At 42.1% G+C, this 23690-nt stretch overlaps 1 protein-coding gene across 2 annotated transcripts in view; it reads left to right on the forward strand.

Moving 5' to 3' along the window:
• The first annotated feature begins 831 nt into the window (after positions 1-831).
• LOC311236020 (uncharacterized protein) overlaps positions 832-23690 on the forward strand; it is a 60252-nt gene continuing 37393 nt past the window's right edge. For both annotated transcript variants that reach the window (XM_084323600.1, XM_084323601.1), the window contains exons 1-3: positions 832-967; positions 21049-21472; positions 22732-22926. In XM_084323600.1, coding sequence (XP_084179726.1) covers positions 21344-21472; positions 22732-22926 — 324 coding nt within the window. In that variant the 5' untranslated portion in view covers positions 832-967; positions 21049-21343. The remainder of the gene's footprint in view (positions 968-21048; positions 21473-22731; positions 22927-23690) is intronic.

Raw genomic sequence — 23690 nt, forward strand, 5'->3', positions numbered from 1 at the left:
TCAGAGCGGGGAAATCAGCGAGAAGCCGCTGGTACACGTCCCCTGTGGCGAGGATGTTGGCGAGGGCGAGCCCCCCCCCCAGAGTGCACGTTTCGCAATTATGCCACAACAATGTGGAATGCCCTACCCAAAGCTGTAAAGGAATGTAAATCACTACCCACCTTCAAAAACACTCTCAAAGAACACCTACGGGAGACTGCAATTCAAAACTGGCCCCTACAAATGTCCTAACCCAGTTGTACAATAAAGACCAAGCATGGCTTTGTCAGTATTCCAATGTACAGCCCCACCCAACCCCACCCCACCCCACCTACCCAACCTCCTCCAATGTACAGTTTCTATGTCAAATGTATGTCAGTATTCCAATGTACAGTGTCCCCCCCCCCCTACCCAACCCCCCCCACCTCCAATGTACAGCCCCACCCCACCCCACCTACCCAACCTCCCCAATGCACAGTTTCTATGTCAAATGAATACACTCTTCTTCTGGATTTTTTTAGTATCACAAACAGTACTGTATTTGAAAATCTGGTATGTCATAAATGTATAGATGTAGCAGTACTGTCTATCTGTATGTCATGTGTGTCATATGATGAATTGAAAATGGGGGACCCTGATGGAAACAAGACGAAAGTCTTTCTCAGGTCTGCATCCTCTTAACAATTGTATGTATTGAGCTGTACTGTACTGTACCCATTCTGCAATCTGTTAATAAACTTTTCAATCAATCAATCAATCAATCAGTCACGTGGTACGGCGCGCGAATCTTTCAACGTCAGCATATACGTCATCAACACGAGACTCGATACACTCCACATAATTTTCCTGATTACTCGACACACGCTTTGTGTTTACTGAGCTCTCTTTGTGGCAGAACTCGACTGGACCAAGACTTTCTACTAAAACATCTGGATCAAAACGTCGTTCTTGTGGAAACAGAGATCAGACTGTGGACACCACAACATCTGTAAGTACAAATATGTTTACATTGTTTTCCTCTATTGCTCCTTCCTCGCAGCAGCGCCACTCAAAAGGAGTCTTGACGTTGTACAATCCCAGCTTCATTGTAAAAAATGCTAAATGTTTTGTTTTAATTTGTAGTACTTTACAATCTCCATGGTCAACTAACTGCTAGCATCTTCAGCGACGTAAGTTAATTCTCTTCACCATAGAATATTACATTTCTCCTGTAAATGTCCTAACCCAACCCCCCCTGCAGTGTAGCAAAACCCCGTTTGTGTGGGCGAACAGTGCAACTGCGCACATACAATCACGGTTACATAAAACCCAGCGTACGTGTGGACACTGGACAGGGCATTAGAAGAAGAAGAAGAAGAAGAAGTTGTTGTAGCCAATTTAATGATTTTTTGCCGTTACGTTATTGTATGAAGGCACCGTGTCACCATGAAAGTGTTGACCAATTAGCTGGCAGTGGGCACAGGAGGCAGGGCTCAGATGTGCTCAGGCGCGCTCAGGCGCAGCCTATATGTATGTGTTGACAGGTGTGCAGCGGGAGGGAATTGGGTAATTATTACAGGGAAGCCACACTGTCTTTTTACCGTGAGCGTTTGTTTTGTTTTCAGTTATATTGAGTAACTTTTTGGGTTTATTTTGTAGCAATTATCCTGTGTTTAAATTCCAGTTTAAACAGAGTTTACAGTATGCTTATATTTGTCCACACTGCAAGTACAAATAAAAACTCAACTTACTCAAGGAGAAGACATCATATTATTATCAACAAGCACCACGCGTTGGAAAGAGCTTCACCCAGTATTCCCTCACTGGCATCTCATCTTGTTAGGTTGCCCTTACATAAGTCTTTATTTGTCATGCAGATTAACACACATGCGAGATGGGCGACACACAGGTACACACACATGCATTGGGTCGCAGATGAAATGTCTCTGCACTTGACCCATCCCGTCGGCCTCTTCTTTAAAGGCAGCGCAACAGTCCTTCCGCGTTTCTCTGATTGGCCGCGACGCCCCACGTGACAACGCCGCCGCGCGTCTGCCGCGGCATTATGCAGCCGTAATCCCCCCTCTTTTAACATCGATGGTTAGCTCAACTCGCTCGCCGCCTTGCTGTGGAACCTGCGGTGCGTTGGTGACAAGTTCGAATCCCTTCAATTTTTTATTTTATTTATTTTTTAACATGCATTCTTTCGCCGGTTAAGTTTAGGCATTGTTTCGGAGTTGGTTAAGGTTAGGGTTAAGTTTAGGCATTGTTTCGGAGTTGGTTAAGTTTAGGCATTGTTTCGGAGTTGGTTAAGGTTAGGGTTAAGTTTAGGCATTGTTTCGGAGTTGGTTAGGGTTAAGTTTAGGCATTGTTTCGGAGTTGGTTAAGGTTAGTTTGTCGCAGAGCATGGCAATAGAATGCAGCCTATTTACGCACTGCCGCTCTCTCGCGCGGCGGCGTTGTCACGTGGGGCGTCGCGGCCAATCAGAGAAACGCGGAAGGACTCTTGCGCTGCCTTTTAAAGTAGAGGCATCCCGTCGTCCTTCCCCCCCAAGGGCAGCCGGGAGTCGTGAACACTTAAGGTAACCTACTTGGGGGAGCTCCAGTAGCTCACCACGTACCGCGAGTGCTATTTCAGCGCCGTGGACAACCGTGCTCGTCACGGATCTGGGGCTGAGCGCGTTCGAATCCCGGACGGCAGCCGTGCCTTTCCCAGAGTGTCTTCCCCCCCATCTGAACCCTTTCAGCCTGCTTCTGTCGGTCGAACTTGACCAAGTATGAATGCGATGAAAAAGCGATAAACACTAAAAGAACCAGCTGACTGGTCAAAGTTAAAAAAAAAAAAAAGGGTAACCTACTTGCGTTCAGCGTCCCACGTGACCACGCCTAGCACGCCCCCGCGGCAGAGCGCTCTCCTTCGCGAATACGCTCGTTCAGAACGCAAGCCGCCTCTTTAATGTGTCACATCCCAAAAATCAAATGTCGTTTCTTTACTTTGGTTTTGTCGTCTATAGTTGTTATTGCCATAAGAAACACCATTCAGAGAAGGGGAGAATAAATTGATTTAGTCAAAAGGCTCCCAGGTGGAAAGATTTCACAAGAATAATTATGATTAAAAATAAATAAATATATATATATATTAAAAAAAAGTGTTTAACAAGGTGCTAGTATAGGGATATTTGGTCACAGTGCTGTTATAGTCAACCAATTGGAGCCATGTTGATTATTCCTTCCATAGGAAAATATATTTTAATGTATTTGTATTTTATTTCGTTTTAGTTTTTTTTGTTATTACAAATGTGTGTGTTTATGGTTGAAAATGTTAGAGATAAATAAAGATCAAATCAAATCTAACTGAATAAGTTATCCCTCTTCTAACTAGAAAGAAAAACGTAGTTTAGCTTTAAACTATATAATGTCATTGCGTCCAGAGATTCCACCTTTGATAACTAAAGTAATGACACTTGACTAGTAATTAAACATGTCCCTTAGATCGCGCTGTCCTCCTGGTCGATATTGATAACTGCTGCTAAAATAAAATAAGGTCCGGTCACAGGCCCGCTCAACAGCGCCCCCCACCCAACGGCTGAATTGCCAATGGCTGAATTGGAGTATTGCACTGTGCAGGCACAGCGGCCCCGCTCTGCGGCTCTGCAGCTGCATGCTATTCGCAAATCCAGCATCCAGCTCCCGCTGCCCAGCCGTCGTTATCAGAACACTACACACGTATCATAATGTTTACAGCAAACTGTAGTTGATCACCAGGTATGTTTTATTAACGTAGAATAATTCATATACCGTAATTCCTCTAATAGTAACCGGTATTCAATTAAAAACCGGGTCTCTATTAATGACCGGGTGCGCTGTTGAGCTAAGTAATTATAAGCCGGCCTCCTAATACAAGCCGGGTATATTTAGTTATTGTTGTTATATGCTGGCCTGGCTGTGCAGTAAATACCATATAATGGTATGGTGTTAATGTTTACCAAGAGAGTAAGCCTACCTCAGAATTGTATAAAACAAAGTTATTATTATTATACCAGTATTGTGATTGCACTATTTTACTTTATTTTACTTTTTTTGACCACCTGTAATTGCACTGTTTACTACCGTATTTCATACAGTACTTGGTTTCAATAAATGAACCCAGTACATTTTACTGGGTTCAAACTGACACAAAATGTTGATTTATTCATTATGATCCGTTTGAAAATTTGAAATATAGGCCTCTCTCTTATACATGCCTCCTCCTAATACAAGCCTGGTATCCGCTACAGTTGAAACAAATACAAGCCGGGGTTACTATTAGAGGAATTACGGTATATATATATATATATATATATATATGCGCGCACTGACAGTCGGCTAATTGACATTTCCTGTGAAAAAAATTAAATCCTCTCCTTCCCGTTTGCGTCCCAAAAAAGATTTCTGTTCGTCCCAAATCAATATTTGATCGTCCCCGGGACGACGGGACATCGTTAGTCTCGAGCCCTGCATGGGGGCACACCTGTCCGTTGGCTCGGTTACCACCTCTATGATGCCGTTCTCCTCCATGCGGCGAAGCTCCTCCCTGACCTTGGGCATGAGTGGTATTGGGACTCTGCGTGCTGTGTGCACCGCGTATGGAATGGCGTCGTCCTTGACCGTTGACTTCCGGTTAAGCTGCAATATGTAGCGCACGCAATTGGTTATAGCTCCGCTCCCGTTATCGTTAATTTCGTTTAAAAACCTTATTTGGACAATACCAAAAGAGACTAGACCACATCGTATGTATTGATAAGACCTTCTACTAACTATATCAAAAGACAACATGGTTAGGGGTGGGGAAAAGACGGGAAAGAAACAAGATACGGCAAAGCCAACGGCGCAGATTGAAACTCGGTCAAAGACAATGACAGGCGACGCTGTGGCAGATCCGTTGGTGAGCCCCGGCGCGGGGAATATAGAGGAGAATACACAGGGACCAAGGACAACTGGCCCCGAGATGGAGACAACAGATGACAACATAGCAGGAACATCAGAAAAAAGTACCGTGAAGGAAAAAGCAGGCGATTTTGAGAAGATAATAGCACAATCATCCATCGGATCCCTCACTGCTCCAACAACATCAACTGACACAAGCAGTTCAGTTGCACAGCCCGACTTCAACTCTCTGACTACCCTGATAAAAGAACAGATGATCGCTTTCAAAGCACACGTAGAAGAACAGTTGGTCGCACACGCTGAACACATCGATACTAAATTCGAAGAGGTTATGAGAGCAGTCACTTTGCTGTCCGTGCGAATCACGACAGTGGAGATTTCGGTGACAGAAAACACAAAAGCAGTCAAGGCGAACGAAGGTATCATGACAGCGATGGGAGAAGAGATGGAAAAAGTTAAAGATGAATACCGGAGGGAAATAAAATTGCTTAAAAACGAAGTGATGGAGAGGCAACTAGAAACCCATCGTTACCACAGGCGGAATAACATCCGCATTGTGGGGCTTGATGAATCAGTGAACTGCGATGACATCAACTTTCCAAACGTGTTATCAACGATTTTGAATAACTCCGATCCAAACAAAGTGCCAGAAGTGGAACAAGTTTACAGAATTGGTTCCCAGGGGCAAAATATCAACGGGCCGAGAGTCATCGTTGTCACTCTACGGAAAACTACAACAAGGGATGAAATCATCAAATATGCTCGCAACCAACGTGGGATGCTGAAGTATGGTGATAAACCAATATTTATCTACGAAGATTTGAGCAGAGAGGCCATCATCCGACGTCAACCATACAAAGTTGTGATGCAAAAGCTGTACACAGCCGGCCACAAGCCAAGGCTAGCATATCCGGCGCTGTTATCATTCTTGGACAATAACGGCCGCAGGTTAGGTCCATTTACACCCTTTTATGCTGAGGATTTCCTGATTCAAAAGGCAGCAAATAACCCAAAGCATGACGGAAATGTCGGAACCAGTTAAGCCTCTCCCTAAATATATACCAGTGTAGGAATGACTTTATTGTGTTCATCAATGAGGTCATTCCACCAGTGTTGGAATAACATTGCTGTGTTCATCAAGTAGCAAACGATATGCAAGTCGTCTATAACAATGTTTACTGTGTATAATACGATTCATAATACATTATAATTTCAGTCTCTGGTCTCTGAGGGGTCAAATAAATATCAATACAAAAAGATCTATCTGGAATATTCTGGGTTTATCGCTCAAATGCCCTGGGTCTCTTAGATCATTCTGGAATGTAAAATAGTCTAGGCACTAGTATGTTCTACAACCTTCTAGAATATAAGGCACCATGACAACGAAGTAAAGTAGTCTAGGCACTAGTATGTTCTACAACCTTCTAGAATATAAGGCACCATGACAACGAAGCATACAACTCTAACAATAACATTCGGTGTGCATACACATAGCATATATAAATTAAATGAAGTGCAATCAGCCCTTAATAATACTTTAAAATTATCCACACATAAACGTATGGGCACAGCAAGGTTATTCTAACAATTTAAGTAATCACTCCATTAAAGGCACATTGAAGCGCTAAAAGGCGCTGCTTTTCTATCTTATCTAATCAGTTAAATCGGTTCTAGTGGCTTCTCCACGTTGATAATTATTTATCTCTTATTCCTTATCTATATCTTTCCATTGATTTTTATTTTATTAAATGTTTTCTTCTCATCACCCTATATTTTTTAAACATAATTTAACTTACATTGTTCTTTTCCAATGTTCTTCACATTAAGGTGTCAATATTACTATATATTTTTTAAATATATTGTAACTTACATTATTCTTTTCCAATGTTCTTCACATTAAGTGTCAATACTGATCTACAATCTTTTCCTTTTTTTTCCCCTCACACGTTGGTGGAGGGTTCAAAGGAATATGTCGATAAAGGTTTATTCTCTTTTTATTTTATTTTTTATTTTTATCTTTAGGTTAATTATCACAATACTTCATTACAGTAAGGGAAGGTGCAAGACCAAAAGCGACATTCTATTGCAATAGAATGGAAATGTTAGATCCTATGGCAATGAGCATAGGAAAATTAGGATTACAATGCTCAGGTTGGGCAATCCGGTGGACCATGGGAGAAAGTCAATCGCGGAGGATGTGTTCTTGGAACACAGGCATGTTCGACTTTCTGGGAGAGGGGAAAATAGGGGATTTTTATTTGTATATATATATGTTTTTAAGCTCAGCTCTCAACGGGACCTCATTAATTGGATGTGCATCTATTGTAGCTTCATACTCCAGAAACATTACCAAAAACTACACGAAAACATGCATAGACTATGGCTAGTTTGAATATAATGGTATGGAACACCGGTGGGATAAACAAACAACACAAGCGCAAAAGCGTGCTTACACTGATGAAAAAAGAACATGTGGACGTGGCACTATTAAGCGAAACGCACATTTTAGAGGGAGACATAAATACGTTAGCGGATAACATATACCATAATATTGGTCACTCTTCTTTTGCTACGAGAACTAGAGGGGTAGCCATAGTCGTCAGACGCAAATTAAATATCGAATTGAAAGGGGTATGGTCGGATGCTGAGGGGCGCATAACTATAGCTAGGATTATACACAATAACAGGAAAATTGCATTGGCAGCGGTATATGCCCCGAATTTGTACGAAGTGGGTTTCTTCACTTCACTAACAGGAGAAATGTTAAACCATCCCGAGTACTCATACATAATAGGTGCGGATTTTAATGCCATTTGGAACCCAAGGATGGACAAAACTTACCTTTCCTTCTCCAGCGAACAAAAGAATTCATCTAAAGCATTAAAAGATTGGTCGAAATCAACAGGAGTAACTGATTTATGGCGTTCACTTAACCCCATGACCCGCAAGTACTCCTGTCGTTCGGCGAGACACAACACACTATCCAGAATTGATTACGTCTTTGCATCCCCGAGAATATTTGATAAATACGAAGTGGAAATGACACCCAATGCGCTATCAGATCACTGCTACTTAATCCTGAAAGCAACATTTGGTACATTATCTACCCGGGCCCCAAGATGGCGTTTTAATTCGATGCTGCTTAACAACAAGGAATTCATTACACAAATTAAAGAAGCTCTCACAGTATTCCTACAAGTTAATACTAACTCGGTGCAAGATCCCAGAATATTATGGATGTCGGTAAAGAGTATGATCAAAGATTTCTCGGATAGATTTACCTCCATATTGCGCAAAAATCAAAACACAAAACTGTCTGAAAAGGAAACGCTTTACTCAACGCTTTTTAATTCTTTAAAATACAACAACTCTACTAGACTAGATAACCAAGTTAACATTCTAAAGACCGAGATCAAAGCAATGTACAGACAAAAATCGGAATTGCAAATACGCAGCACTAGACAACAGCAGTACTTCCAAGGTTCTAAACCTAGTCACCTATTAGCCATGCGACTAAGAATTAATGCAAAATTTGCAGATATAACTGCCATTAGGAAACAACAAGCTCTAGTAACAGAACCCAAAATAATAAACGATACATTCAAAGAATTCTACTCCGATTTATATAACTCAGAAACGACCTTTGATCAGGACAAATTAGACACATATCTTAATCAAATTACTCTCCCTAAACTTACAGATGAAGACGCTAAACAGTTAGAAGTACCGATCACATTAGAAGAACTCAAGAAGGCCATATCCGGAATGAAAAACGGCAAAGCTCCGGGAATTGACGGTATCCCATCAGAAATGTACATTTCTTGCTGGGACATATTTGGACCCTTATTACTAAATATGCTCTTATACTCAGTCAAAGAGGGAAGCTTCATCGAACACCAAAATACCGCACTCATTTCAGTTCTTCACAAAAAAGACAAAGACCCCACTGAATGCGGTAGTTACCGTCCTTTAAGCCTCCTCGGAACCGATGTCAAACTGTACTCTAAGATATTAGCCATCAGATTGCAAAAGCATATGACGTCTTTAGTTCATACGGACCAAACAGGCTTCATAAAAGGTCGCCTGATCAATGATAACATAAGGCGAATACTGCACGTACTAGATACAGACAAAGAGGACATCACACCTAAGGCGATACTATCCCTGGATGCTATGAAAGCATTTGACAGGTTGGAATGGTCGTTTCTATGGGCAGTATTGGAAAGGATGGGGTTAGGAAAAGGTTTCATTGATATGATTAAAGTACTATACAAGGACCCATCGGCCATGATTACAACAGGCACAATCATCTCCAAAATCTTTCCGGTATCACGCTCTGCCAGACAGGGTTGCCCTCTTAGTCCCGGACTATTCAATTTATCATTAGAGCCTTTAGCACAATATATAAGACAATCCCAATCCATAGAACCAATCGTAATCAAGGGCACACAACAAAAAATTAGTTTATATGCGGACGACGTAATATTGTTCATGCAAAACCCCAACACCACATTGCCTCATCTGCTCAAGTTGATTGAGAACTTTGGTGATCTATCGGGATTTAAGATAAATTGGCCGAAGTCGGCTTTCCTTCCACTTAACACCCCTGCAAAAAAAGGTATAACCCTCCCAGGTGCGATACCGATGGTAAAACATTTCAGATGCTTGGGAGTGGAAATATTCCCCACCATAAGACAAACGGTGAAGCACAATTACACAAAAATACAGAACAAAATCAAGGACGACCTGGACAGGTGGGCAAAACTTAAAAACTCAGTACAGGCAAGGGTATCAATAGTTAAGATGGATGTATTACCAAGAATCAATTTCTTCAGCTCAATGCTTCCGTTACCTCCTCCAGAGGGCTACTGGAAAAGATTACAAACCTCCACATACAAATTTATTTGGAATAACAAACCGCCTCGCATAAAAAGATCCACCGCACAGAGAAGTAAAGCAGACGGTGGCATGGCAGTCCCAGATTTTTTACAATATTTTAATGCCTTCACATTAAGACCATTGAAGAAGATATGGTTTGACCCCGAGGCTTTGGTATCTTGGAGAGAATTAGAAGAAAACATAGTAGCCCCACAGAGATTGAAAGACATAGCATACACTAAACTTTCAATCAAGCATTGTGAGCGAGAATTTGGCCCAATAATAACCCATGCAATCAGGACATGGCGGGAAACTCAAAGGAAATTTCCTAACAATCAAGTATGGCATAATCACACTCCCATATTCAATAACAATGCTCTCTTAATGGGAAAACGACCTATAAGATTCCCTGTATGGGAAGAAAGAGGCATACACTCATTAGGGGATATTTTTAATAACAAGGGCCTCTGTAGTTATGTCGAAATATGCATAAAGTTTAACCTCACCGAGTCCACATGGCTTTTTTACATACAGTTAAAACTTTGTATGAGATCTCACGGTGTTCCATTACACATACCAATTGAACACCACAGATACCACAAATTTTTCTATGACAGAAATACATTGGGAGGTTTTGTATCAGGTTTTTATTCACAATTACTAACGTCCTCGTACGAAACCCTTCAACTAGACAATGTCTGGAGGAGGGATATACCAGACCTGGAAAATGACTTTGATTGGCAAGGAGCCTGGGCAAATGTCCGACTTACATCAAGGAACCCGGATCATCAACAAATCAATCTGAACTATATTCACAGGACATACTTGACTCCTATAAGGCTGTGCAAAATGGGGCTTATACAAAACTCCAAATGCTCCCAATGTACAAATGGGGACGAAGGAACATTTATGCACATGTATTGGGACTGCCCACCAGTTAAGGCATTCTGGGAAGATGTGTCCCAACAATTATCAATACTCGTATTTTGGAATATACCTGTACACCCCGCGGTATTGCTATTGAATGATGTTTTTGAGTTTGCAGTGAACCCACAACTAAAAAGATTGGTTTTATCGGGTATCACAGTAGCTAAAAAACTGATTGCATCACGTTGGTTTCAACCGGAAAAAATGTGCCGGAAAGTGTGGTTTCTTACATATCTTGATGTGATATATCAAGAAATATCAACAGCAAGAATTCTAGGGCTCAATGAATCCAAAATGTTAATGTGGTTAGAAGTGGTGGAGAGAATAAAAGCTAGCCTATAATGGTGATGTCTGGTTAGGAGTGAGGGATAATAGAGGTACTATCCAAGAGGGGGTCCGGGAGGGGGGGATTTGAGCTGGAGCATATGTGTGTAGGGTTTTAGAAAATAGGTATTCGGGGTATATTATATACTAACATTTATATAATTGTAACTTTGCTGGATATACACGGTATACGGTTAAAATGTTATTATTGACTATTTTTGTTTTATCCTGTTTCTGTACTTGCATATATTTTAACCACCTTTACTGAAAGTTTCATTATACATTGTGTGTTGAGTACTGACTTTTAATAAGTTTTGTTTTGCAATAATAAAAAAAATTAAAAAAAAAAAAAGGAATGGCGTCGTCCTTGAGCCTAATCCTTACCGGCTCTGTCTTTAGTGTGCCATGGTCTCCAAAGGCACCGTGGACCTCCTCGATCCGTTTCACGAGGCCCATCTCTGCTGCTGTGGACCGGCTGAGTAAGTTATTGACAGACTTCCCTCTGATGACAAACACTGGGAATGAGTATGATTTGTCCTTGTATGCAGTGCTGACTTGAAATTGTCCTTGACAATCTAATTTACCCCCTGGGCTGCTCAGTGATACGCTGGTCTGGCTTAGTTCCCTCTCTGGGATAAGCACATTAAAAGTCTCCTCGCACATAACACTAGCATCTGCCCCAGTATCGATCTTGAACTGCACTGGTGTTGCACCAATGAGGAGCTGCACTGTCCACTGCTCATTACCAGTGTTTGCATTCACTGATCCCAAGAAGTATTCACTCTGTTCATCTGTCTCTGTTACTTCACTCACCGCTTTGGATTTGCACTGACCATGCCAGTGCCCAGTCCTGTTGCATTTATTGCAAGTTGAATTTCGTGCGGGGCACCACTCTGGATCCCTGTGCGCCATTTTCCCACAACGGCCGCCAGGGGAGGAAACTAACTTTTTGGCTTACCAGCCAACTGGCGAGTATCTGATTTTTTTTTACCAGCCAAACAGATTTTTTACCAGACAAAAAAAATCGCTAATTGTGATAATTACTTCTTTGTATGTCAAGCCGCGTCAATGTTGTGTATGCATCTGGGTAGGCACACTGTGCCTTTAAGACAGCACGGTGGTCTTACGACAGTGCTGTGACGTACCGTCAAGTGTTGTGGTAACGTCAGTTGGGTTGGTGTGCTGTTGTCTGGTTGAGCTTAGCTAGCCCCTTTCGTGACTGCGATGTGCAAGCCAGGGGCTTTTGAGCATGAAATAAAATGTCTAACCTTACGTCGTAGTCCGGTGCTTTTTCGGAAACATTATAGTCATAACAGATACACCTAGCTGGCTGCTTTGAGCACACGGGGCTAACGTTAGCTAGCAAGCAGCTATATAACGCTAACTAGAAGCTAACCACTGTATACAGTTCCAGTAGACAACATTACACCTCTGATTTAAATGTGTCCTTAGTAACTTATACTCAATGGTTGTACTAGGGTTGGATGCAGTTCCCCGTTGGTCAGTCTGTCTGTTTTCCATATTCTGCTGTGTTTAACGTTATCTGTTTGCGAGTGCTCCTGATGGCTAGCCTAGTAGTACCGCGGGACTTTTATTATTATATGTCCGCGGGTTGGCCAGTACTGCGCAAACGTTTATTAAACATTATATGTCCGCGGGTGGTCTTGTGCAGTGCTCTCGTGGCACTGTCAACTAAAGCGAACACTCAGAAGACGCGCACCGTTTGCCAGTGCAGTGATTGCAGAATGTTTTATTTTTTTGTACACTCGCCAAACGTAAAAAATACTCTCATTTGGCGAGTAAATTGGCCTAATTTCCTCCCCTGACGGCCGCACTTCCCTCCGTGTTCCGCGCCTTTTCCTCCTCCCTTGGCATAGCTCCTCCCTTGCCATCTGGGGTTTTCTCTCCGCGCTCCCCGTACCTCTTGTATGGCCGCGGCGGCTCCCGTAGTCTCCCCCTGTGCACTGACTTGCATGTTAACCGTCTCTGACTGGCGTACAGACTGTATAGTTTGCGCTAAGGTGAGGTCTGACATCATTTGCAATTTACGAGACTGTTCTTTATCCTGAATCCCCACTACGATCCGGTCTCGGATGTTTTCATCCCTACACTGACCAAACTCAGTGTTCTGATAGATCGTAGAGAGCTCTGATAAATGTCTCTGCCAGCTCTCCCGCCCGCTGCACTCTCTGATGAAACACAGCACGCTCATGAATCACGTTTAGGGAAAAAATAGCCATCAAAATTCTCCAACACTATCTTGTAGTTGTTCGCGTGTGCCTCCTCAGTAAACGTGAACGATTTGAAAATATTTTCAGCTTCACTCCCCATTGCGTATATCAACGCAGAAACCTGTACATCACCAGGCTTCTTGGTGAGCTCCATAGCCGTTCGATATCTCTCAAACCGCCTCCTCCAGTCTGTCCACTCCGTTGGTTTATCGAAAGAAAAACTTTCTGGTGGGTTAAACTTCGCCATGATTCACTCTCTTAGTAGACGAAAATACCCCACTTCTGACACCATGTAATAAACACGGAATGTCCAGTCGGGTATCTTTGTTGAGGTAATACTTCATATAACGTTGTTGAGCATATACACAAGCGAGCCACATGCAGTCAGTACGTAAGTCGGTCTAGTGTCGTAAAACCCCGTGTTACCATGGTGACGTACGGCAGGTTACCGTAATGACTAATACTCTGACAATCGCCTTTTACTGGAATATTCCAGAACGTTGATATTTGTCTGCCTATTATCGTTTTCAAATAAACGCTAGATGATCAATAGTATACGTGCACGCACGCACGTTCGAGGCGCGCGCTGATAATAGCTGCTTTCATTTCCTTGTGGATTTTACAGTGAAACCGCTGGAGCACATATCACAAAACAGCTTATATCTTCATGAAAACGAGTCTGATTATCCTAACACTGATAACATAGATTCCTTACCTGACATCAGATGGTATCCAACTGGTATATTCCAATTCCTGATCACCATTCGAAAAAATCGATAAGTGTATAGATCTAACAGTAGAACTCATGATCCGCGGGGCTCAGAGCCCCCTGAATGAACTCTGGTGCATGGGTGAGAAGTGAAATGTGGACTGGAATATTTTTTTTCCCCATCCATTTTCATTGAGTCCATTCCACAGCAGAAATATTCCTATTATGGGATGTAGAAATATGCGATCCATCTCCAGGTTGTATAATAGTATATACGTCCAAATCATGTTGTTTATCGAGTTATTGGTAACGGATTGCTATCCATTGTGTCGCGCTCGAGTCCTGGGACTATTAGCGAGTGATCGGACCGAATTGGAATGAGCACCACCTTCCATTTCCTGTTTCCGGTCTGGGCGATCCGCCGATCGGCCACCAGATGGCGCTCTTGAACCGTTGGAGAGTTGAGAGGGGATCAACAGTAGATCTCAAGTCTCCGGGGGAGAAATATGATTGCGATCACAGATTTTTGAAATATTGATATCAAAGACGTGGTACGGCGTCTTTGGCAGAATGAGCATGGCAGGGAATGACGTGGTAAGGCGTTTTTGGCGACCATAGTGTTATGTGTGTACTGTACATGCAGAGTTAAGTGTACTGTACTGTACAATACAGAGTTAAGTGGGTACTGTACATACAGAGTGTAGTGTACAATACAGAGTTAACTCTGTATGTACAGTACACACTTAACGCTGTATGTACAGTACACTCTGTATGTACAGTACACTTAACTCTGTATGTACAGTACACACTTAACTCTGTATTGTACAGTACAGTACACTTAACTCTGTATGTACAGTACACACTTAACTCTGTATGTACAGTACACTCTGTATGTACAGTACACTCTTACTGATTAACTAGAAACTGTACATTGTAACGCAACGTTATATAATGTTATTTAGGCTCCTCATTCGCTTCCATTCATTTTGGGGACCATGTTTAAATATCGGAGATGAACGTTATTTCGATTGATATGAATAGCTAGTTTCGTTTATATAGAGATGATAAATTAATTAAACGTTGTAAAAAAAAAAAAAATTGAAGTGATTCGAACTTGTCACCGACTGGCCAGCCGCTCCACAGCAAGCTGACTAACGAGTTGAGCTATCCGTCGATATTAAAACTGAGTGACGAATGTATAATTTACACTTGTGCCAATTGCCTACTTATTATTAAGATAGGTATTGCGCGAGCGTTGCTTGATTAACCTGCGTGGTTATTATGTAGGGGGGATTACGAATGCATAATGCCGCGGCAACCTATTAATATTACCTATGCGACCTACAGTATGTGACCGCTTAAAGATGGCGGCTTGCGTTCTGAACGAGCGTATTCGCGAAGGAGAGCGCTCTGCCGCGGGGCGTGTGCTAGGCGTGGTCACGTGGGCGTTGTGGCCAATCAGAGAAACGCGGAACAAAACGCTGAACGCAAGTAGGTTACCTTAAGTGTTCACGCAGCCGGGAGCAGACATGGGCTGCGCCCGGGGACCAATCCAACTGCTCCTGTCTGTCTTCATCAGGGACGTGACAGTGTTAGCGATCTCCTCTTCATTTTTTTCCATTGGGTTCATCTTATTGGGAGGGGAAACCCTTGCAAGCACAGGGGGAGAACATGCAAACTCCACACAGAAAGGCCCGGGAGATACCCAACCTGGATACCTGGCAAAGCGGGAATCGAACCCAGGCCCTTCTAGCTTCAATAGTGTTAACCACCGTGCTTTAGTGACCGGTCGGTCGGTTCAACCACGTTCATCCAGGTGTATGTGAGGACAGGGTTCGAAATTAACACGGGCTTGGGGCAAAATGCCCGTGAAAAAGGACAAAATGCCCCAGACAGTTTACTAATTATATATATATATTCTGTTGAAGTCCGACATATTTAAATATCTCCGGTCATAATGTCCTGTGAGAATGATTCCCTCGTGACCTGTGTTTTGCGATGCGGCAGCTTTGTGCTGGATTAGCGAGAGGCGTGCAGCTGCAGAGCCGCAGAGCTGACAGTTGTGCCCGCACAGTGCAATACTCAAATTCAGCCATTGGCAATTCAGCTGTTGGGTGGGTGGCGCTGCTGAGCGGTCCCCAGACCGGACCTGAGAGCGCCGCTGGCTCTGCGGCTCTGCAGTTGCATACTATTGGTATGTTCGTTGGGAGGCGGAGATATAATGGTCATCACGCAACGTTTATATTTCACGATAATGTTGCCGTCTCTCTCTGCCAAATTTCTCAGTTCTTCGCTTGATATAATTAATACAAATGTCCAATATAACGGAATTCGTTAGCTCATAAAAATGTGATTATAACAGACTGCTGTTAATGTCGGGCCGACTGCTCACAGACATGATTTCAAGTCCGAAGCAGCATGGAGTCTCGAGGGACTTATTTTATTTGGAATATATTAATGACTGTATATTAGGGATGGGTACCTTCACATTTGAACCGGTACCTGTGAATCAATACCGGTACCCAACGGTACCTTTTTTCGGTACTTTAGTCTCAAGAAATTTTATTTACCTAGGCCTAACAAAATTAATAGTTGGTTTCAGGTTGGTTGTCAGTTTGGCCATGGGTAGGTAGGGAATTTATTTAATTTTTTTATTTTATTCTTTCCCACGGCGACTATGGATAGGGAATTTCTTTATTTAATTAAAATGTTCACAACAACATGGATGCATGCACTCTGCCAGCATGTTTAATATCCATAATACTAAATGTTTGACTAAGATTTCTATGAAACTTTATTCTTAAAAAAAGAAGAAAAAAAATCTGATTTTTTTTTTTTTATATATATTTTTTTTTAAAAACTCATAAAATATATTGGGTCGCACCTAAATCGGCAGGGTCGGTCGGCAACCTGAAACCAACTATTAATTTTGTTAGGCCCTACATCAGTCGTGAAAAAAAAAATCCAAACTTCAAATAACTACAATTTCGACAGTTTTCGGCTTGCCATTGCTCCGTCTGCTTTGTTGAATCAAGTCAAATCCTAGGTAAGCATATATTGTGCGTGTGAACGTTGACATATAAAAAAAAAAGGCAAAAAAGAAGAAAAAAAACGTTGGTATCTCACTTGATTCGATACTCGGTAGTACCGACGTGTTTCGGTTCGGTACCTCAAAAGTACAGAATTCGGTACCCATCCCTACTGTATATACGCAAAAGTAGCCTAGTTTTAAGTTAAAATATTATAAATCTACATGCCTTGAGGATGTCATTCTTTATATAGCCTGCCTATCAATTGTTTTTAAGCTCAATAAACTGACCGGAATTTCTCACATTTGTCGGGAGATTGAAATCTTCCAGGACACGGAGACCGGCCCCAGTATTTTCTAAGGGAAACCCTGATGGAGACATTAACATTACGTTTTGTTTCATTTATGTGAATAGTTTATTTCCAAGTGAACCAAACTTCTCCTCCATTGCAAACACCGCAACGCTCCCAGCTGTGACACAATGTCACCCGTGCACACTGACAGCTATATGCGTTCTCGGCTTCCCTCATGTTAACACTTTGGTTGCCTAAGGTTAAATTAATGATATACCATAGATTGCCAGCGCTATTTGTCTATGGAGAAAGTCCCCTTCTTTGCAGGGCTATAACTTTTTAAATTCTATTGCTACATTGCCATTATTAGGGCCCATTCAAAGTCCTATATGTATTGTTCATTGTGTAGCAACGTTAAACTTTTTCATTCACATATTCATAGTAAAGTATGGTCTAATGTATAAGTATGTTTTCATCTCTTTCTGCAGCTTTCTCCAGAACGTGATATATAGCCCCAAATGCATTATATTGATGATGAAATACAGTTTGATGGCAATCAGCGCGATATAAAAAATTCCAACTAGACGTACTTCTAGAAGTTACTACACGTCATCTGATGTTGACCGGATGGGCGAGGGGGCGTTTATAATTCCGTGGGCAGCGTTATACCAATCATCTAATGTGGGTCAAATGTTGATAATATCAGTTATTATCGAAGACGGTAACGTTACACGCTGAAACTCACCCCAGTCTCCGCGCGCCGTTGGGCGATCATCGTCGAGTAGAAATTTTATCATTATGGGATATATTATTACCCGGTCCATCTCCAGCTTGTATAATGGTATATACGTCCAAATCATGTTGTTTATCGAGTTATTGGCAATCGATCGCTATGTAGAGTGACGAGCTAGAGTGCCGGAACCTATCCCGAGTGGCCGGAAGTACTACGGACATCTAGCACAACCTCTACTGCGCTTCCTGTTAAGCGCTTGCGCCGATCGGCCACCAGATGGCGCTCCTGAACCGCCAGAGAGCTCAGTGGGTCCTGCTGGTGAATCTCAGGCCAGCGGAGGGACATTATGAATCCGATCGCAGATTTTTGAAATATTGATATAAAGACGACGTACAGCGTCCCCCGGCAACTTTAGCATGGCCAGCAAAGACGTCTAAAGACGCCCCCTGGCAGTCAAAGTGTTAAGGGGGGCCGGGGGGGACAAAAAGCCCCAGACAGTTTACTAATGATATATATATATGGAGACATTATTAATGTCATTAACATTACATTATCAAACATAGTATAAAAATTAATATTACTATTTATTTAACTGACGAGTAAAAGACGTGATTTATTAAATCTGTTTTGATCAGACGCCGATGTCAACGTCACTCTCCCCACCCTCTCACATTAGCAGGTGAGCAGCTCACCAGCATTTGATGGCATTTTGAAGACAGACAGATGGAGCGTTTTTTATCAAACTATAAAAACACAAAGGAAAAAGAGTGAGAAGCAGATTCCCCAGGTCCTCAAATAAAAAATGTAAAGCGGAGTATGATGGAGTCGTGGGGATTAGATTAATTGAGTTGTATTTTTTAAATGATAAGGATGTTTAATAACCGTTTATCATAAAAATTCAGTGCCCCCGAAATACAAAAAAAGCCCCCGAAAATCTATTAAGGGGGGCAAAAAAAGCCATTGATTTTTTTTTTTTAATTTCTAACCCTGTGTGAGGAGCAGCACAGCCTCTAGGGGGCAGAGCTTCAAGAGTCTTTATTGGGGGTTTCCAGATGCAAAGAGCCTCTGTATGACTGGCAATGTCACTTACTCACTCATTCAGTAGGCTGGACAAGATATGCCTCCTAAAGTGTCTAAACGGAAGTACAGGCTACAGGCTTTCCGGTTTCGACAAAACAATTATAGAAACGTGTGAAGTGCACAATATTTCCTAGTTTAAGCCACTGCAACTTTTTTTTTCTGAAGAATTTACTACATGACCGGGACGTTCTAGCTTGTTTGCTGACAGGATTCGGGAAACGTTTGGTCCGTTCGGAAGCAGCTTCCAGGGGAAGTACATATACCGGAAATTCTACCCCATAGACACTTTCGGCAGTAGTTCTTTACCAGGATTTATCTCACGGAGATAAAAATGGGAACGAGGTTACTCATTCAGTAACTTGAGGGTTCGAGTTATCACCTGAGAGCTATGGGGGCCCCCTGAATTTTTTATTTTTTTTTTTGAATTGTGGCCGTTTTCGATTTAGAGGAATATCTCATTAGGATTAGAGTCTAATACTGATGAAACTGGCCCCCGTAAATGTCCAAACCCCCCCCCCCCCCCCTCCCACCCACCCCCTCCTAATGTACAGTTTCCTCCCCCTCGTATGTATATATTTTCTGTTAGGATCTCTGTTTAACAGTACTGTATATTTGCATATCTTGTATGTCACAAATGTAACAGTACTGTATATCTGTATGTCATGTATGTCATAAATGTCATGATATATATCTGTATGTTGTGTATGTCATTATGAATTGAAAATGGGGGACCCTGATGTAAACAAGACTAAAGTCTTTCTCTGGTCTGCATCCCCTTAACAATTGTGTGTATTGAGCCGTACTGTATTGTGCCCATTCTGCAATCTGTTACAGTTTTCAATCAATCACATCACACAACAGTCATTAGACTATTGTGTGATGTCATTATTCAGTCTCATTCTTAACCATCAATATTTGTTCATTTTCTTACTCACCTCTGATATAATGCCATATTTACTTATTTGCATCTGATAAAATACAACAATTTAATTTGAATAATTAGACCACATTTATGAACTTGAATGAACGTTTATTTGTCTCTGCACTTATCAAAAACTAACAAAAAAATCGAATGGAAAATAAATAGTTGTATGGCACTTAACAGCAGCATTTACCTCCTTGGCAAATAACCAGCTGTATTTAGTTTTCCATTAGGTACACTGACTCGGTCCCCAGCATTGTGGTGGTTGAGCAGCAGCCAGGTCTAGTGGAGACTCGGGTCTGGCAGTGGCTAACACTACTAGCAGTGTCAACTTCAGTAGTGCTGCTAGCTGCTGCGCTAACAGCATTAGTCTTTGGCCTTTTTATAAATACGAAGCTGTCCAGCCTTGTACAGCCTTGTGGCGGGTTTTAAAGCCTTTTTTTCGGCGGCATGTTTACTGTTTACTTTTTACTTGAGTCGCAGTTGCAGGACATGAGGACCAGGAACATCACGTTAAGCTTGCTGCTTCTTCTTCACCAAATGGGTTGGAGTAGCATTAGACACCCTCATGGGCGACACATAGAGGCTTGGAGGTGAAACGCAGCCTATTCCAATAATTTACATTCGGTTATTTTAAAAACTGAAAAGAAAAATATGATCTATTAACAATTTATTTACCGTAGGTAACATAAATAATACTAATTCGTACATTGAAAAAAATATATATGTATATATTTTTTTGAGACTATGGGTGCTCAGACTCTATCTATGGGGGCTGAGCCCCCATCGGCCCCCACATAATTCAAACACTGACTGAGACGGTTCCAATCTCACACCTATACGGTTAGCCACTCTGTCCCTAGAGGAGGTGGCTCACAGGAAATACGCTTCACATCTATGACACTGTGTCCTTGTTTTTTTTTACAAGGCAAATAAATGTATTGATATAATGAAGTTCCGATCTATTTATAACTGAGTCAGGCTATGTTAAATGTTGTTACTGTGCTCAACATGTGTTTTTTCTCTCTCCCCAATGAAGTCATTGCCCCGGCTGGGCAAACACGGCCATGACTCCCCTGACTCCCACAACTCTCCCCTGGATGTGGTGGACAGCTGCTGCCCCTCCCTCCAGGTAACCTTACCTGGAGTCATGATCCAGGAGGCCACGCAGGTGACGACTTGAGATGGACTGGCTTTAAAAAGTGCCGCTTTCCCAACTCACGCACCACTGCGACAGCTCAGGGAGTTGCATCCTCGGGAACACTCGGACCTAAACTACTGCATGTAGTGTTACTTTTTATACCTTCAATAAAGCAGAGGCCTGGACTGTCAACATGAGCGAGCTGAGGAAACGCGTAGAGAGCGTGTCTCCTCTGAGTGAGAACGTCCAGACTGAGACCGTCCAGACTGAGCAGCAACAAGGGGGTCTCCACGCCCGCCCAATGTCCAGTTTCCTTGCCCTCGTATGTATATATTTTCTGTTAGGATCTCTGTTTAACAGTACTGTATATTTGCATATCTTGACTTGTATGTCACAAATGTAACAGTACTGTATACCTGTATGTCATGTATGTCATGAATGCCATGATATATATCATGTATGTTGTGTATGTCATTATGAATTGAAAATGTGGGACCCTGATGTAAACAAGACGAAAGTCTTTCTCTGGTCTGCATCCCCTTAACACTTTCCGTGCCAGCAGGGGGTGCCCGAAATAGGCGCTTGAGTGCCAACGCTGTAGTCAATGGAGGGCGATCATATTTGCGAACGCATAAACTATATCTTAAATTATGTGTCTAATACGCCTGTCGCTTATCAATGACTTGTTTGCAGTCAACATTGTCGAAACGGATTGTTTTTTTAATCGGTTCATTTCCGTTTATACCATTTTGAAAAACGCTCGTTTTTTGAAACTTTCAGGAAAAAAAAAGTGTGCAGGAATCGCGCTTTACTGGAATACACAAAACACGTTGTAATTTTTCGGCCTATTTATGAATCGTTTTCAAATAAATGCTAGATTATCGATAGTATATGTATATGTGTACTTATGCACGCTATAGAAGCGGGCTGAAAATCTATTATCTTATTTCTTGATCAGCACACACACACTCACAGCCACACACACACATATGGGACACGCTGATATATAGGTGAAAATAGCTCTGATTATCCCAAGACTGGTCAAATAGATTCCTTACCTCAGATCAGATGTTCTCCAAAAAGATTATTCCAATTCCTGATCGCCATTCCAAATATCGATCGCGTTTATTGATTCAACGCTGGGTGGTCGAAAGACATATTCCACACTGTTCTGATGGTGGGCAATGAATGGGATCGGCTCGGATTACATGCCTGACAAGTAAAATGTGGAATCCGGACTATTTTTTTTCCCATCCATTTCATTCAGTCCAATCCAATGGGGTGCAATACCATCCGGAGAGACTATAGGGGGCGGTATTTTCCCTGTTCGAGCTCAGACAGATCCCCACTGGTAACGTGAGGCTAGATTGATGAAAAATGAATGGAAATCGATAATAAAAAAAATAACGATTTAAAAACGAGATTTCTCGTCAGTTGGCACTCAACGCATGGCATGAGCTAACGAGATTTCTCGTGGCTGGCACTCAAAGTGTTAACAAGTCTGTGTATTGAGCCGTACTGTATTGTACCCATCTGTTAATAAAGTTTTCAATCAATCTTCTCCCTGCCCCCCTTGGACAGCCTGGACCCCCCCTCCTATCAACATATCAACGATATGTAAGGATAAGGATAAGGAGAAGGAAGTGTGGAGTGTGTCTCCCCTGCCTGCACACTGAGAACTGCCACACCTGTTCAGCCTGTCTGAACCGCAAGATTGGTAAACAGAAATGCAAGCTACGCAAATGTGACCAGCTGAAGAAGAGGAGCGACCAGGAGGTGAGTGAGGTGTAAACATGAATGGGAATAGTATAATATGTGAATAAAGGAAGGCAATGCCACAAAACAACAGTTTTTCAGTTTTCAAAAATATCGATGACCTCGTTTTGATGTAGTGAATCCTGAAATCCAGACTCCAGAAACCTGAAATATCAGTTTCAGCACAGACTTGCTATTTCCATAACTGACCCAAGGCCCAACTAAATTAGATTGTATTGTATTATATATTGCCCAAGATCCCAATCTGAGTTATTTAATATTGAGTATCTGCCGATACTGAGTACCGATCCAATATCTGTATTTTCCTAGATAATACAGCTGCACGCCTCAAGTATATTAACCCTTTCACTGCCACACTACCAAAGGGTTAACACTTTCACTGCGACAATACAGAAGGTTAACCCTTTCACTGCCACACGACAAAGGGTTAACCCTTTCACAACCACACTACAGACGGTTAACCGTGTGGTAGTGAAAGGTTAACCTTCTGTAGTGTGGTAGTGAAAGGGTTAAAGTCAGTAAAACCAATCCAATGTAGGTAAAACACACCCTGTCAGGCTGCCTATAAGGTTTTGCCTGCCCTAGTCCATGAATCAAACACGCCTACCCTTTACTATGTGTCACTTCAGTTGTACCTCTGTATAACTATGAGATTCCACACTTGGATTTTGATCATTTTCCACAACATGGTTTGGATGTAGTTGAACTACTTTTTCAGTAGCTTTAGGTTGACAAGCTGCAGTTTTTGTTGATTTAGTGGTTTT

The sequence above is a fragment of the Notolepis coatsorum genome (assembly GCF_963971535.1).
Source record: "Notolepis coatsorum genome assembly, chromosome: 10".
In the NCBI taxonomy this organism is placed as follows: domain Eukaryota; kingdom Metazoa; phylum Chordata; class Actinopteri; order Aulopiformes; family Paralepididae; genus Notolepis; species Notolepis coatsorum.